Source organism: Pyxicephalus adspersus, chromosome 7, assembly GCF_032062135.1.
Source record: "Pyxicephalus adspersus chromosome 7, UCB_Pads_2.0, whole genome shotgun sequence".
Lineage (NCBI taxonomy): Eukaryota > Metazoa > Chordata > Amphibia > Anura > Pyxicephalidae > Pyxicephalus > Pyxicephalus adspersus.
In genome coordinates, this window is record NC_092864.1 from 51,571,196 (window position 1) to 51,585,727 (window position 14,532).

The 14,532-nt window shown below is 39.3% G+C and overlaps 1 protein-coding gene across 1 annotated transcript in view; it reads left to right on the top strand.

Moving 5' to 3' along the window:
* The first annotated feature begins 291 nt into the window (after window positions 1–291).
* Window positions 292–14,532, top strand: part of UBE2E3 (ubiquitin conjugating enzyme E2 E3) — a 48,016-nt gene continuing 33,775 nt past the window's right edge. The window contains exons 1-3 of the mRNA XM_072418409.1: window positions 292–604; window positions 2,192–2,418; window positions 5,591–5,641. Coding sequence (XP_072274510.1) covers window positions 2,225–2,418; window positions 5,591–5,641 — 245 coding nt within the window. The 5' untranslated portion in view covers window positions 292–604; window positions 2,192–2,224. The remainder of the gene's footprint in view (window positions 605–2,191; window positions 2,419–5,590; window positions 5,642–14,532) is intronic.

Below are 14,532 nucleotides of genomic sequence, written 5' to 3' on the forward strand. Positions count from 1 at the left end.
AGTTATAATACATTGCAGGCTCCCGGTGATATGGGCACAGAACTCTTTGTCCTCGTGTATCACGGACAGAAGCGCGCGCGCTGGCTAAGCACGAAGGAGAGAGCACGCGCCGTTGACGACAACGAGTACGCGCGGCAACTTGCTGACTTCACCGTTTTGCGGCGGGAAAAAGAGGCGGGGCTTTGGCCACCGGCAGAAAATGAGCCAGGGGCGGAGTCTGAAGCGCTATTGAGAAAGCTGAGTGGGCGGAGCCTACGTCTCCGGAAACCCCAGTGTCTTCGCAGCTGCCTCGCGCCGCTTCCCTGGCTAGCTCGCGCTGCCTTTAGCATCGCCTCAGCAACTCACGCACTGGCTACTATTTCCCCACCCCCTTCTCTGTGTCCCCGCCCACAGTCGACTCTTCAGCGCCACCAGCAGCCGTCAGAAGCGCATTACAGGCAGCTCCCCATTCCCTCCCCCTCCTCCGTCTTCTTTCTTCCGACTCTCAATGTTCGGCAGCCGGCCGGAGCCTGCTCGTTTCCCCCCCCGGCTCGGTGTCTCCAGGATCCCCCTCCCCAGCACAGCATCCAGCGGCGTGAGAGCAGGGACGGGCAACGCTCCTGAGGTAAACGGAGAAGCGGGGGAGGGATCCGGGCTGAGCCAGCTTTGTTCTTGTTTTCAGCCCCGGAGAGAAGCGAGGAAGGAGGGGGGGGAGCTGGAACTGACTTCACGCATCACTTGGTACACCATGCTGAAATTGGAGTGCTCCTACCATAACAAACCGAGCTGACCCCCCCCCAACAAACATCCGGCCCCCATCCCTGTCCAGACTGCGGCCCCTGGCCCCTTTCTTGCCCCCCATCCTCTCTGCACCCAGGGGGGTCCCTCCAGTCTCTGGGATCCATGCACAGTCCCTGGCCATATCCCTGAGGATTTCTTCCAGCTTCATCAGATCTGGGCAACCTGTGGCCCTCCAGCTGTGGAGGAACAACAAGTCCCAGCCATCTGTATGAGATCAGGACGAGCAATGGCATCCCAGCTTGTCCAGACAGCTCCCAGCCTTGTCCCTGCTCCTGTCCCTGCTCAGGTGTCCTCCAACCAGGGGGGCACTACAAGTCCCACATTGGCCTTTCTAGGTCAGCCCTGGACAATCCATGGAGTTCTCCCGGCCATCTGATCTGGGCCAGGTGTGGAGGAACTCCCAAGTGCCATGCTGTCCTTATAGATCAGCCGGGGACCTGACACCGGTGAGGAAAGTCCTGCACAGGTCCTTCTAGGTCAGGTATGGCCATTTCTACTCCAAGGTGCTACAAATCCCAGCCAGCCATGAGTGCCATAGGTAGGGTCCTACAAGTCCCATCCTGTCCTGTTATCAGCTGTCTTTATAGATAGTCCAACGCCAACCAAGGAGGTACTACCCTGGTCTATCTTGGTAGGCTGTGAGCAATCTGCAAGCTTTTATTACCGGAGAGCTAGAAATCCCAGCATGCCCTACACCTGAGCGCAGCTTGTCTAGTTGGTCAATGTTCTATAGACTGGCCATAGTCACTGTATACAAACTACATGTACTGATCCAAACTTACAGAGGAACTACAACTTGTTGGCCAAACACTGATCATAGTTCAGTTCTGGCAATAGAGGGAATAAAATTCTGGGACTTTTAGTTTTTCCCTATTTTATCATACCGAATACAGCCTCATTCTACTTTATTATATTCTAAAAAAAAGATAAAACCACTCATTTGTGCATGTGATGAGACGCAGGGCTCTGCAGCACTGATGTAAATATTTACAAGGCATCGCTGACTTCTGTTATTTGAGGAAGATGTCAGAGGTATTCGGTCTGCTCACCCCTGCAGATTTAGCACATAGATTTGCAGGCCAGGAACTTGGAACTATTTGAAAGGATCCCCTTTGTCCCAAAGCACTTGTGAAATGTTTAATAAAAAATGCTTTGCTAGTGATGTGGACACTGCGCTTCTTGATTTGAGCGCACACTGTCACTCTGGGGATGTATTATTAGCTTGTGTTTTTACAGGGTAACCTTTAAAAGTTGGACAAGAAATGTCTGAAAACATAATCTGGTTTGGCGTGTGTTTAGTTTTCCTACAGCTGTTTTGGAAAAGTACACAAAGTTTTCAAACTTTCAGTCGGATTTAGTATTGCTGTTCTTGTCAATAAATTAAATTGTGATTGAATTTTTACATTTCTAGGTTGTATATCAGGACTGAGTAACATCTAGCAACATGTCCAGTGATCGGCAGAGGTCAGATGATGAAAGTCCTAGTACCAGCAGTGGAAGTTCAGATGCTGATCAGAGAGATCCGCCAGCCCCTGAGCCAGAGGAGCAAGAAGAGAGGAAACCTTCAGCCGTTCAACAGAAGAAAAATACCAAATTGTCCAGTAAAACCACTGCAAAGCTATCTACTAGTGCTAAAAGGTAATTCAACAATAGATATGACCCATGATGGGTAGAAGGACTATTCTTACAGCCCCATCAGATGGTCCGGATTTGACCCATGATGGAAGGAAGGACCATTCTTACAACCCTCATCAGATGGTCCAGATTTGACCCATGATGGGAGCAAGGACCATTCTTACAGCCCCCATCAGATGGTCCTGATTTGACCCATGATGGGTGGAAGGACTATTCTTACAGCCTCCATCAGATGGTCCAGATATGGCCCATGATGGGAGGAAGGACCATTCTGGCAGCCCCGTCAGATGGTCCAGATATGACCCATGATGGGAGGAAGGACCATTCTGGCAGCCCCATCAGATGGTCCAGATTTGACCCATGATGTTAGGAAGGACATTCTTACAGTCCCCATCAGATGGTCCAGATATGACCCATCATGGAAGGAAGGACCATTCTGGCAGCCCTGTCAGTCCAGATATGACCCATGATGGGAGGAAGGTCCATTCTTATAGCCCCCATCAGATGGTCCAGATATGACCCATGATGGGAGGAAGGACCATTCTGGCAGCCCCATCAGATGGTCCAGATTTGACCCATGATGGGAGGAAGGACCATTCCCCCCATCAGATGGTCCAGATATGACCCATGATGGGAGGAAGGACCATTCTGGCAGCGCGTCAGATGGTCAAGTCCCACAGGATGACAAGAACCCTTTTGCACTAGCTGCCATTTGTAGTATTGCTGGGCTTTTAAAGTGAAGTTGTAAGGGTACAAATATGGTAGTCACCATTGCTTGTTTGTTAAGTGAAGACTCCTTGGCTTTTTCCTGATACTGGCTTCGGTATCTAGCCAAATACTGACCTGGAACTATCAAGTGAAATGGGAATTTTGTCATCTTCACAGGGTGCATTCTTGTTCTTTAGTGGCTTAGCATATGAAGCCTGGATAAGAACAATTACTTTCAAGTTTAAAATAAAAAAAAAAAAGCAGAAATGGCAGCTCCTATGTTTTATTTTAAAGGTCCCTGAAGCAGAGGACAGAATGCCATATTGTATGGCAGCCAATCATCACACTGCATACATTTTTTTTTTACCTAGTCCAATAGACAGATTAAGCTGGATAGTCGGGGTTTTCACACAGCGCACATCATAATTGCTCTGCAGTTAATTGCACCTGTGTCTTGTTGTTAATGGTTGCCTCTTATTCTCTCCATGCCCATAATAACCATGAGAATTTTCCTCTTAACTATGGAATGAGTGGACTGTAATGTAGGAGCTAAAGTGTGCCAAGACCTTTAGTTTTCAGTTGATTCACACACTTGGCATCTGTGAAATTCCTCAAATGGCTTTTTAATGGGATATTGTTTCATGAATACTGTGGTGGTAACCTTTTCTAGGTAAAAGTCACAAATGGTTAGAGTTGGGAATTTTCTGTAAGACAGGCGGATAACTTATCCATCACATAAGAGCTTAAGTTATGTTATAAAGTCTGACAGATGCGTTCCTTCATGCATCATTCAGGCAGTGTTTCTTAGTTTTAAAATTGGTCTTATGGCAGCATTCCCTGATACATGTGTCCGCCTTCAACCTCTAATATTTATAACCATACATAACCTCTCCTGGACGTGTGTGATTTTAATGTTCTTTCCACATGTCCACAACCACATATGAGAATGAGCTCATAACCGTAAAACGAGTGAGATGAATGCTATCCACTAAAAACCTTTCTTTTTTCTGTTGACCAAGCTTCAGACTATTGATTGTAATAAGTAAGCAATATCACACAAAGGAGGTTGTGTTTGCACGCTATTAGCTGCAGTATTGACAAACCTAGGTGCAGAGGTAAGTTTATATTTCTCGTTTATGATTATCCGCTGCTTATCCTGACAAAAGTTATTAATTTAAATCCTGGCATTTATCCCTTGGCTATTTCAGACATCTTAAAATATGCCAAAAGTCCAGGGAAATCCTATTTAACTGTAGCATCATAATGACTTAACGCACAGGCAAAGTTCAGGTATTTTGCAAGCAATCTTGTTCCCCTACGTTTGATTTAATTTGCTGCTCTTTCAGTTCGTTCCGTAACACTGCTTTGAGATTTGTGCTGCTTTGCAGGAAACCATTCTTTTCCTTCCATAAGTTTTGAAAGTTAGTTCTGCTATTACCTTTTATTTTCTTTTTGCTCAATGCTTTTCCTTTATTTCTTCTAGAATAGCACCATAAACATCTTTGTGATTTGCCATGACTAATTCTATTTAAGTGTTTGTTTTTCTGCAAAGGTATCAGCAAATTGTCATGGTTTAATATAAACTTTATCTTGGCAGAATGGATCAGAACTAAGCTGTTTGTATTCAGAAGGGTTGCTTGCTAAAGGAAATAGTATGCAAGGTCATTAGGTGGTCTTATTTTTTGCTAAATGGTCTGCAAGGAAATGTTAAGGATCCTTTATGACATTGGATCTGTTTTAGTGATCACACTTCCTACAAAACTGTGGTAGATGGACTTTTCTTTACTGTTTATTTAAATTAATGAAAATGTTTTCATAAAATGTAATTGTTCCATTGCCATGTGTTAACAGTATTTATTTTGTGATTGTAAATATTATCTTAAAATGATATATATCGAGGGGAAAAAGATACCATCAAGTATTAAACTTCTAAGGTGACTTGCAAACTTTGCATGTTGAATTTTTAGTGCTAAAGTATTGCATAGGATTTTTTTAAATGTAAGCTCAAACAGTGTAAAGACAAAAAATAAATAAATAACAGTTTGAGCTTTATTCTGTTAATCATAGCTCCTTAAGAGCAATATTTCACTGGTTTAAAGTCATTGTCAAAATGCTGGAGTTCACCCTCCCTTTCAGACTCATTTGCATATTAGCTTAAAAAGGAATTCTCCCCAGCAAAGAGTGTTTGGAATGAAACCTTTTTCACTTTTCTGGAGAGCTGGAAGAATCCTCTTTCACACTCCTGCCTTTGTAGGCAGTATATCTGCACTGACGCCCCTGGAATACAGCTGCTAAGTTCCTCTGTTCTAGGATTTGGGTTATGCCTCTGAGAACAAAGAGGAAGCAGCCATGTTAGCCTTACTGAAGGCAAAGCCAGTATTGCATTTAACAACATCATGGTAGAGGGCAGTGTGATTCCCGGATTCATTCTGCACAGTATTTTCATTGCTTCTCATTTCACTTACAGAATTCAGAAGGAGTTAGCTGAGATAACCCTCGATCCACCTCCCAACTGCAGGTATGTAACCATTTACTTTTGTAACTCTGCAAAGAAAAAAAAATACTTATCTAATCATTATTTTTACATAGCATTGAGAATGTTCACCTTTTAAAACTGTAAAGTTGTTAGTTTTGACAAGCATACAGTCAGTGTTAGAACAAGGCTACAGTAATGAAATACAGCTTTTGTATGTTTCTAACAACACCATTTCTGGAATTGTTAATGTTAAGTATGGTTTTGCCTTATCTGCAGTTTTAATAACCCTTTCTTTTATTTACTGGATTGTTTAAATGTGTTTTTAAATATTTTGGTGTGGTTTTGAGTTGACAGCTTCCTATATAATGCAAATTGTCTTAATCCTTTTTGCTTGTACTTGGAGTTTTTACCATGAGGCTGATGTAACAGATTTTAAAACTTTTTATTATGGAGAGTTTAGAATATGACAAACGTGTCGCTTGTGATTGTTTTATGTATATTACACCAGTTGAGTTCTCCTGGAAGAGTTATTTTGTTGTTGAAGTATGTTGTGTACAAGATCTTTGTGCTGCGTTGGAATATTTACATTACATGTCTTCTGTTTTGGAGTACTTGTTTTAAGGTTGAATATAGTTGTAGGGTAGATCTAGATCCTAATTACGCTCAGGTTTTACATATTCATTTTGTACTTTCCCCTCTTACTATTCCTGGAAAGAACATACCTGAAGTGGGTGGGGGGGTATATTTTGCAAAATCTGTCATCTTCGTCTGTCTTGCATTGTTCGTCTGTTTTGCTTTTACATGATTTAATGACTTTCCTCTGCTGTATGAACAGGTGTTATTAAGAATAAACAGAACTCTGTGCGGACATTAACGTTTTTTTATTCTATCAGCGTTGTCTGAGTGGTTGTTCTGTATGTTTTATGTGCAATCTCTGTGCTGAATGAGACTTTATCGAGTTTGGGACACGTTAACAAGCATTTTGTTAACCATCATATATTTTAATGTCTGTTTTGTAATAATTGGCCCTTAATGGTTTTAGATAATCTGTAATTAGAGAAGCATGGAAAATGCCAAGTGCCTGGCTGTCATTCTGATGGCAAACAAGTACAGGGAGAGAAATTCTGAGTGTTCTCTTAACTTTGTGATCAACATACTTTTTCTGTATCGAGCAACAATCATTTTTAACATAAAGTCAGTAATGACAGCTCCTTATTTCCTTCATAACCAGTTAAAACGGTCTGTAAATATAGAACTTTAGCATTTGACTTCTGTAGAGATTTTAAGTGTAGCACTGATTGACAAAACGACAGCTAACCTGGTTATTTTGTATTGTGTTTTATATAATGGATACGTGCATGAATAAGGCTTCTTTGCTGTAAAACTACATTATTTATAGTATTAAGGGAGCAGAAAACACAATATGTCATCTCTGAGCCATGCAATGTTTCTGCCGTGAATGCTTGAAGTGTCATAGATTATGAAGCGGTGTGTTTGGTATTTAGAGGTGTGAGGGCTGACATTGAGTACATGGCGTGAAAATTGGTTTGATATGTAATGGCGTGCTAAGACCTCTGTACCTTAGGTGTGAATTTGTTCATGATCTATTCCACTGCATGATATACAACCATATTCTATATACACCCAAGGTTAGATACATGCAGATATAAGTACAGCTATGTACACACATGCAATAATTGTCGTTGGAAAGGATCTTTCACAATCCTTTCCTACACTAAAAGACAGCACAATGCATGAATAAGTGCTGTATACTGCCATTCTGGAGAGGGGGAGAATGATAGAGCGGCACCCCACTATGCTCTCTCCCCTTCACTTTCATTACGATCGTTTATTGTTCAAGGATCTGTCAGGACTGATCCATGAACGATGAGTGCTGTACACCCACCAGATTCTTGTCCGATATCAGCCCCGATGCGATTATCGGATAAGAATCATCTGACGTGTGTACGTAGCCTAAGGGGTACTTTGTGATATACAAATATACACAAAGTACCCATTCTGCAGGTCTAGATACATAAAAATGGAAGTTACACACTTGTCGGTGTTTTGAATGGCGTGTTTTCTATGCCTAAAGGTTGTACATTATGTAATTTCTGTCAGTTTGAACATATTTTGAAGGAATTATTAGGATATCTTACATGCTTAGAGCTATCGTGTTTCTCTGCCGCTGAATTAAAGCATTAACCATCTAATACCTCTTCACATTTCAATGCACCTGGGAAAGATTGCATCAGAATGTCTGATGGTTACAAGGTAGACGATGTGCTGGTTATAGGAGCGGTTTATTTTGCTTGCTGCAAAAATCATATTAATTTACTTCTCCCCTTACTTTTCCTAACGCTCAACAATTCTATTAGTAGCTGGCTTGTGAAGCGAGACTTGATATTTTATTACATTTTGTATGCCTTGGATGCAAGCTGTTTCAAGGAGAATATACTTTTTAAATAAATTTGTTTCATTTGAAAGCTCCTTTTTTCCATTTAGTTCCATTGAGTTCTGGTTGAAAACTGCAGTTCGGGGGTGATTTCCCTACACATCTTTTCCTGTATGCTGCACAAAGTAAAAGTATATCTTTCCAGTGACAGGAATACCCCCTCCTGACAGTTGCCATGGAAAGAAATGTTCACTTTGAAAAAGTTCCCCTATTTTTCTGTTCTGGTGGAAAGAAGAATTTTTTTGTCATTGACATCCATATATTTTGAAAATGAGCCTGATTAACGCTCTCCAAGATAGATTATCATGGGAGACCTTGGATAATCCAGCAAACCTGGAATGGACTTCTCAAATTGTTTGCTATTAGTTGGGAAATGTTTTCTGTCCTGGACTACATCCCATGTACATGGCTGGATCACCCAGGTTCTCCCATGATTGTCTGTGTTCTCCAGCACTAGGTCCCAGGTTTAAATCCCAGCCAGGTGTCTTATCTGCATGAAGTTGGCAGGTTCTGCCCATGTTTGTGTCTGTTTCCTCCGGGTACTCCGGCTTCCTCTCACACACAGGTTAAGTGACTTCCCCTCAAAATTGGCCTTAGACTGTATTAAAGACATATGACTAAGGTAGGGGTATTAGATTGTGAGCCCTTTTGAGGGACAGCTAGTGACATGACTATGGACGTGTAAAGTCACACACACTTCAATCTTAAGAGATATAACAGATATTTTTGTACATTAATGATAATTGCAAACAAAATATATTTACATTATTATTAAATAAATAAACAAGAGTTTCTGTCCTGTCCATTTTTCTGCTTCAGTTTTATAATTTATTCAGTTTTATAATTTTTCAGTTATAATTTAAATATATTTGCAACATCACTGTTCAGTTACTGTATTGGGATTTAGACCTTTGGAATGGACAGAAGATAAAAAAAATGGTCATTTAAACAATTACCATTCATAACCCCTTATTTTAACATTATTTCCCTTTTTCACCTGTAATGGTGTACCTCATATATTATCTTACTGTGCATTAGTAGAGGGCTCACATTTGTTCATATGGAAACCAGATAAACAAAAACTTTTTATGGTATCCTTATCATCTGGTTATTAAAGATACAAAATTATTGTTCTTCAAGCTATTATTATTGTAGTCAGTACACATTTAACAATATAATGTTTGCAAACTTAGAATGTACTTGTAAAGACGAGATACAAAATGAAGAAAATATTTGGGTCAGCATTACATATTTTAACCTGGAAAAACTTAAATCTAGCTCATCAAAACTCCATCACCCCTATATTATGGAGATTTTTTTTTTCCCTGCTCTGTGCATTCATTGTCTCAGCTGGCTGCCATATAACAGTGATTAAATACATTAATAAACAGCGGTTTAAGACTAATATTACACAGCCTAAGAAAAAATACTAATTATTTTATTTTTTTTGCTTTTATGGAAACAATTCTGTGGTAATTTAGAATATTTAGATAATAATCCATTAGACAAACTTGTCTTTTTGGTGCTAGTAAATGTGTTGCACATCAAACTAAAATTTATATCACTGGTAAAAAAAAGAAACCAAACATTCTCTCCGTAAGGATAACTTATTATACTTACTTATTATATTATACTTATTTAACTTATTATAACTTATATTATATCCAAATTGGATATGATTATTCATCTATCCCTCCATTTTGTATTATGTTAAGTTTTAATTTCTTCGATCCTACGCTTATTCCTCCAGGGTATTATTGTAGGCAACTAGGTCTCTGATCACCAATATATATGATCGTAATAAGGTTGTAATCTTGTAATCACACCTCTTTGAGTTTGGTTTACAGCCATATCTCAGTGTTCTAGACGTCAATCTGATTATAGAAGTCTAGGTTTTATTCTCCCCTTTAATAACACCCCATTTAGCTGGTGCATCGGTAAATTTTTTTAAGTACCCCAAGTCTTCCTGTTACAGTCCCTTGAAGTGTTCCTGCATTAATAAATTTATATCCAGCACACTTTTTTTAATAGGACCCCAAATAGTTCCCCAAGCCAGTTTTCTCTATCATTAGATTTGTGATTTGATACTGTGCTTTAGACAGGCCTAAATAATGAATTTTGTATTAATTTTTATATTACATCAGTGCATGCTTTTTCATGGATCTTTGTTGCACCCAGCACTGCACTTTGGCCGTGCAGCTCCTTTTCTACACAAAGCCGGGACAGGTACTAGGAGACAGTTAACCTAATTGTATGTTTTTGGAAGTATGTGGGGGAACATGCAAACTCCTTGCATATGGGATTTGAACCTAGGATTTAGTGCTGCAGAGGTAAGACTGCCAGCCACTGAGCCATCCTTGCCTGCTATTGTAATTATATCCATTCCCAGAACAGTGTAAATGGCTGCATTTGACCTGGTAGTAGCCTCTTGCAGCCTCTGTATAGCAAAGTTCATTCTTCCAGAGAGAGAAGCAGCACAAGAAGCAAATTTGGCAAATGATTCAGTACAAGGAGCCGGAGCATCTCACTAGAAGGACGTTTTCTGTGCTGTTTTTCCTTTCATGGGGTTAGGGTGGGAAAGAGACCTATAAGTAAAAGTGAATCCGTAGCAAGACCCCCTGTCCTTACAGGCAAGAATGTGTAAATCATGAACCTGGATTGAAATACAAACAAAGAGCAGATAAAAAGCTTCAATTTCTGTATCCTATGTTTTCATTTTCAAAGCCTAAATCCAGATATTTAACCTTTGTGCAGTGTAGCCCCACTGACTGTAATTTCTGGATTTTGGCTGCAGTGGATTAAACAGAATTTAGTATAAAATGAATTGAGTGAAACTTCTGATTTATCAGTTGCAGTGTTTTGCTGAATAGCATTAATATCTGATTGCTTTTACTTGTTGCTTGGAATTACACTGTAAAACCTTTTCTCACTGTATAGTTTGCCAATTACAGATTGCTAGATTGTCTGTTTCCTGCCTAGTACTGCTGCAGAATCCTTTTTTCCGAAGTCTGCCAGACAGGATACATCTGATTTTGTACAGTCTTCAATCCAGTGAAATGCCTCTAAGTCCCCTTGTACTTCTTTTTCTTTTGTCATGCAAGCATGAGTTCACCAATACTGTGATTTGATTGGGAGTGCTAATATCTGTTTTATTGATTCATTTGACATCACAGGCTGCATATATTGCAGTTTTCTGAATTGCTAATTGTATTAATTTGTTACAAAACGATTCTTTGCACTGAAATCCCTCAGTGAGAATAATCGTAAAGCAGTTCTAATAATAACAGCCTTTGTAAATAAAAGGATAACAGAAGGGCTGAAATATTTACGTCTCCCAGACAAATTGCTGTACAGATGACCTCAAGCCTAGGCAATGATAGCTTTGATTTTCCTCTTGACATATAGATCTAATCTCAAGATACATATTTAGCATTTACTAACATAACATCTGGTTGTCGCCAGATTATCACACAGTTATATATACACTTTGCTGGAACTAGGCAGTTGCTTGTATCATCCGCATATGTAAATGTGTGATAATCCGGTGACAACAAGTTTTTATGCTTGTAAATGCTAAATATGTATTTCCAAATGAGATGGAAATGTTTTGGCTGCAACAAATATGCATTATTCAAAACTATTGTGAGAAATGAGACCAGCGATATGTTTTAGGCAATGTAGAGACTTGTTTTTAATACATTTTTATATTAATACAAATAACTCTTCTCTTGGATATCTTTTTTAAAAGATTGTTGGTTTCCAATTTGGAAATTGTCAGATGTGGTTACAGTTTGACAATATTTTGCAACTGCTTCTTTAATATGTTGGATATTTTGATATAACTGTAAAGCAAACTATACATTAAAGGAAACCTCTCATAATTGTGTAAATTTCACACACATAAAAGTCAAAGCTAAAATACAAGCAAAGCATCAGTTAAATTGCATGTAGGAAAAGTGTCCTGCCTTCCAAAAGATTTGCATTTCTGTTCATCCATAACTGAGGTTTGTACAGTCTTACCACACAGCACCATCAACCTGATGACCTATCTTCTCTGCTTCATAGAATTAAAACTCTACTGTTGGCTCTAAGGGTTTTGCTTAATTGTGCAAGAATGTATTAATATTATTATTAACAGGATTTATAAACCGCCAACATATTACACAGCTCTGTACATTAAAAATTTACAGCACCAAAGCCCCTACAGCGGCTCCCTCATGTCACTTGTTGCACTTTCACTGCTTCTAACCTCAGTTGGTCATATTTGGCCATCTTAATGGCCTAGCTGGGTATGATGCACAGGAATACATTTTTCCCAGCAGATGCCATGGATGGTGCATCCAGCTGTGAACATACAATCGGTGTAAATTTACACAGAACATTGTTGCAATACCAAAAATGCAAATTTGACTCACCCTATTTAATGTACAGGGCTTTGTAAAATGTTGACTTTATATTAGGAGCTGTACTCCACTCATACCAAAACAATGTAAAAGATTACAAATATTTATTATACTCCCATTTCCCCTCCCTGGCTTACGCTTACAGTGCACAGATAAGTCTTCTTCATGTAAGATTCTTGGAGAGTATCGGAGTAGGCGAGATCTCATTACAGCATGCTTCTGTACTATTTGAGCATTATCTTGCAAGATTTAAGATACTCATTATTGTCAGGATTTTGTTGGAAAGCATTATATCACCCCCTCTGTTACAGAACACAGACTGAAGGTACGTATATATACAAACTTGTTTTACTCTATTAAATTATTATCTAGAGAAGAACAAAGGCCAATAATAACTTTTCATTCTGATATTATACATATATAGTCATACCTAGATAGTCTATCTTGAGCCTCTGTACTGAAAATGTAATCTTGCTAAAGGTAAGAATTCGTTGGATTAAAGCATAAAAGTAACTAAGTATATTTACAAAGCAGTGAATCTGGCATTCACCAAACATTTAGTAGTTGAGCATCTTCCATCAAGGTGTTTTCAAAATCAGTGATTGATTCTCCATCAGAGGATGTTTTGTGGGTATTGGAGTCATTGCTTTATAAATTGACTCCCACGTCTTCACTAGTTTTTATATTCCCTATATACGTTGTTTTACATTTTGTGCATTACGTTCATGTAAACAGTCTGATTTTGACACCAAACAGGGCTATGAAGGATAAATTCATGTAGATTGGCACTGATTGCCATCACTTGGATCTCCAGATAGTATTGGAGACATTAGTAGAACATAAAGGAAAGGAGCTCCAGAAGGAAGCACAATATTTATTGTTTGAGATAAAAGAAAGCTATTGTACTCACAGTATATTTTAATGCCAAAGTACAAAAATAGGATTAGCAGGAACATTGAGAATATATAAACATTAAATTAGATTTAGAAGGAACCCCCCTTGGGTATTGTTAAAAGAATTTAAATGAAACCAGTGAGGAGAATGTCTCCAACTATGCACATTTATTATGCTTTGCATTTTCTTTCGCACTCTGTGCCCACTTGTGTCACATGACTCATCTTGAAAGCATCTAATTATGGAATGCATTAGTCAGTGCAATGAGAATCACCTCATGCATATAACTTGTTTGTATTGCCATTATTATTTACTCTGTGATAACAAAAAATAACATGCTAATGCTTATTCCTGTGGGTTTCCTTCTACTCACATGTGGCAATAACTATCCTTGCCCAGTAGCTATTTAACCTAATTATACACCAATCGCTACGCTTCTAAATCAACAAAAGGAAGATTTTAAGTGTAATAAAAAAAGAATTCTTGCCCTTCTTAGCTCTAGTGTGTGACTCTCATCACCATTTCGGAGTTTAGCGGCAGTCCAATTGTTTTTTAATTTAATTCCATGGAACTGTACTTTTTTAAGTAATATTTGTACTGTGCAACAAGCATATCGTGTCAAGTGAAAGTGTAAATGTAAGTAATTAGCTCTTGGCAGAATATTCAAGTTGTTTTACAGTCCATTCTATACAGGGCTGCCAAGAACTACTGTGGATAGAGATGGAAGGAATGGGCAGCGTGAAGACGAAAGATGGGTGGTGTGCAGTATGAACCAGGGTGAGCTGTACATGTGAAGCTCTGTGTACAGACTTGGCATTGAAACACGATGAGAGAGACTGGCTCCCATGTACATGCATAGACGTTACATCATGCCAACACAGCCGGAGAAGGTTCCAAACCCAGGAGACGACAAGGGGAACATGGCAGTGACAGAGTAGTGAAGGAGATTGTGGCCTTTGCAGCTCTGGAGGTGGCAGTCTGCCATAAGTGTGCCATGATATGCTGCAAGTATACTGAGCATATTTACACATTATGGTTCACCATCATAGACGGCAGAGTTTACTTTTGCTTTACAATATTCCCACATGTCATGTCTGTTGTTCATTTTCTTTAACCATCTTACTCCCCCTTTCCCCTAAAAATACTTACTGTGTATTTTTAGAGTCCTGTAACTGTTTCCC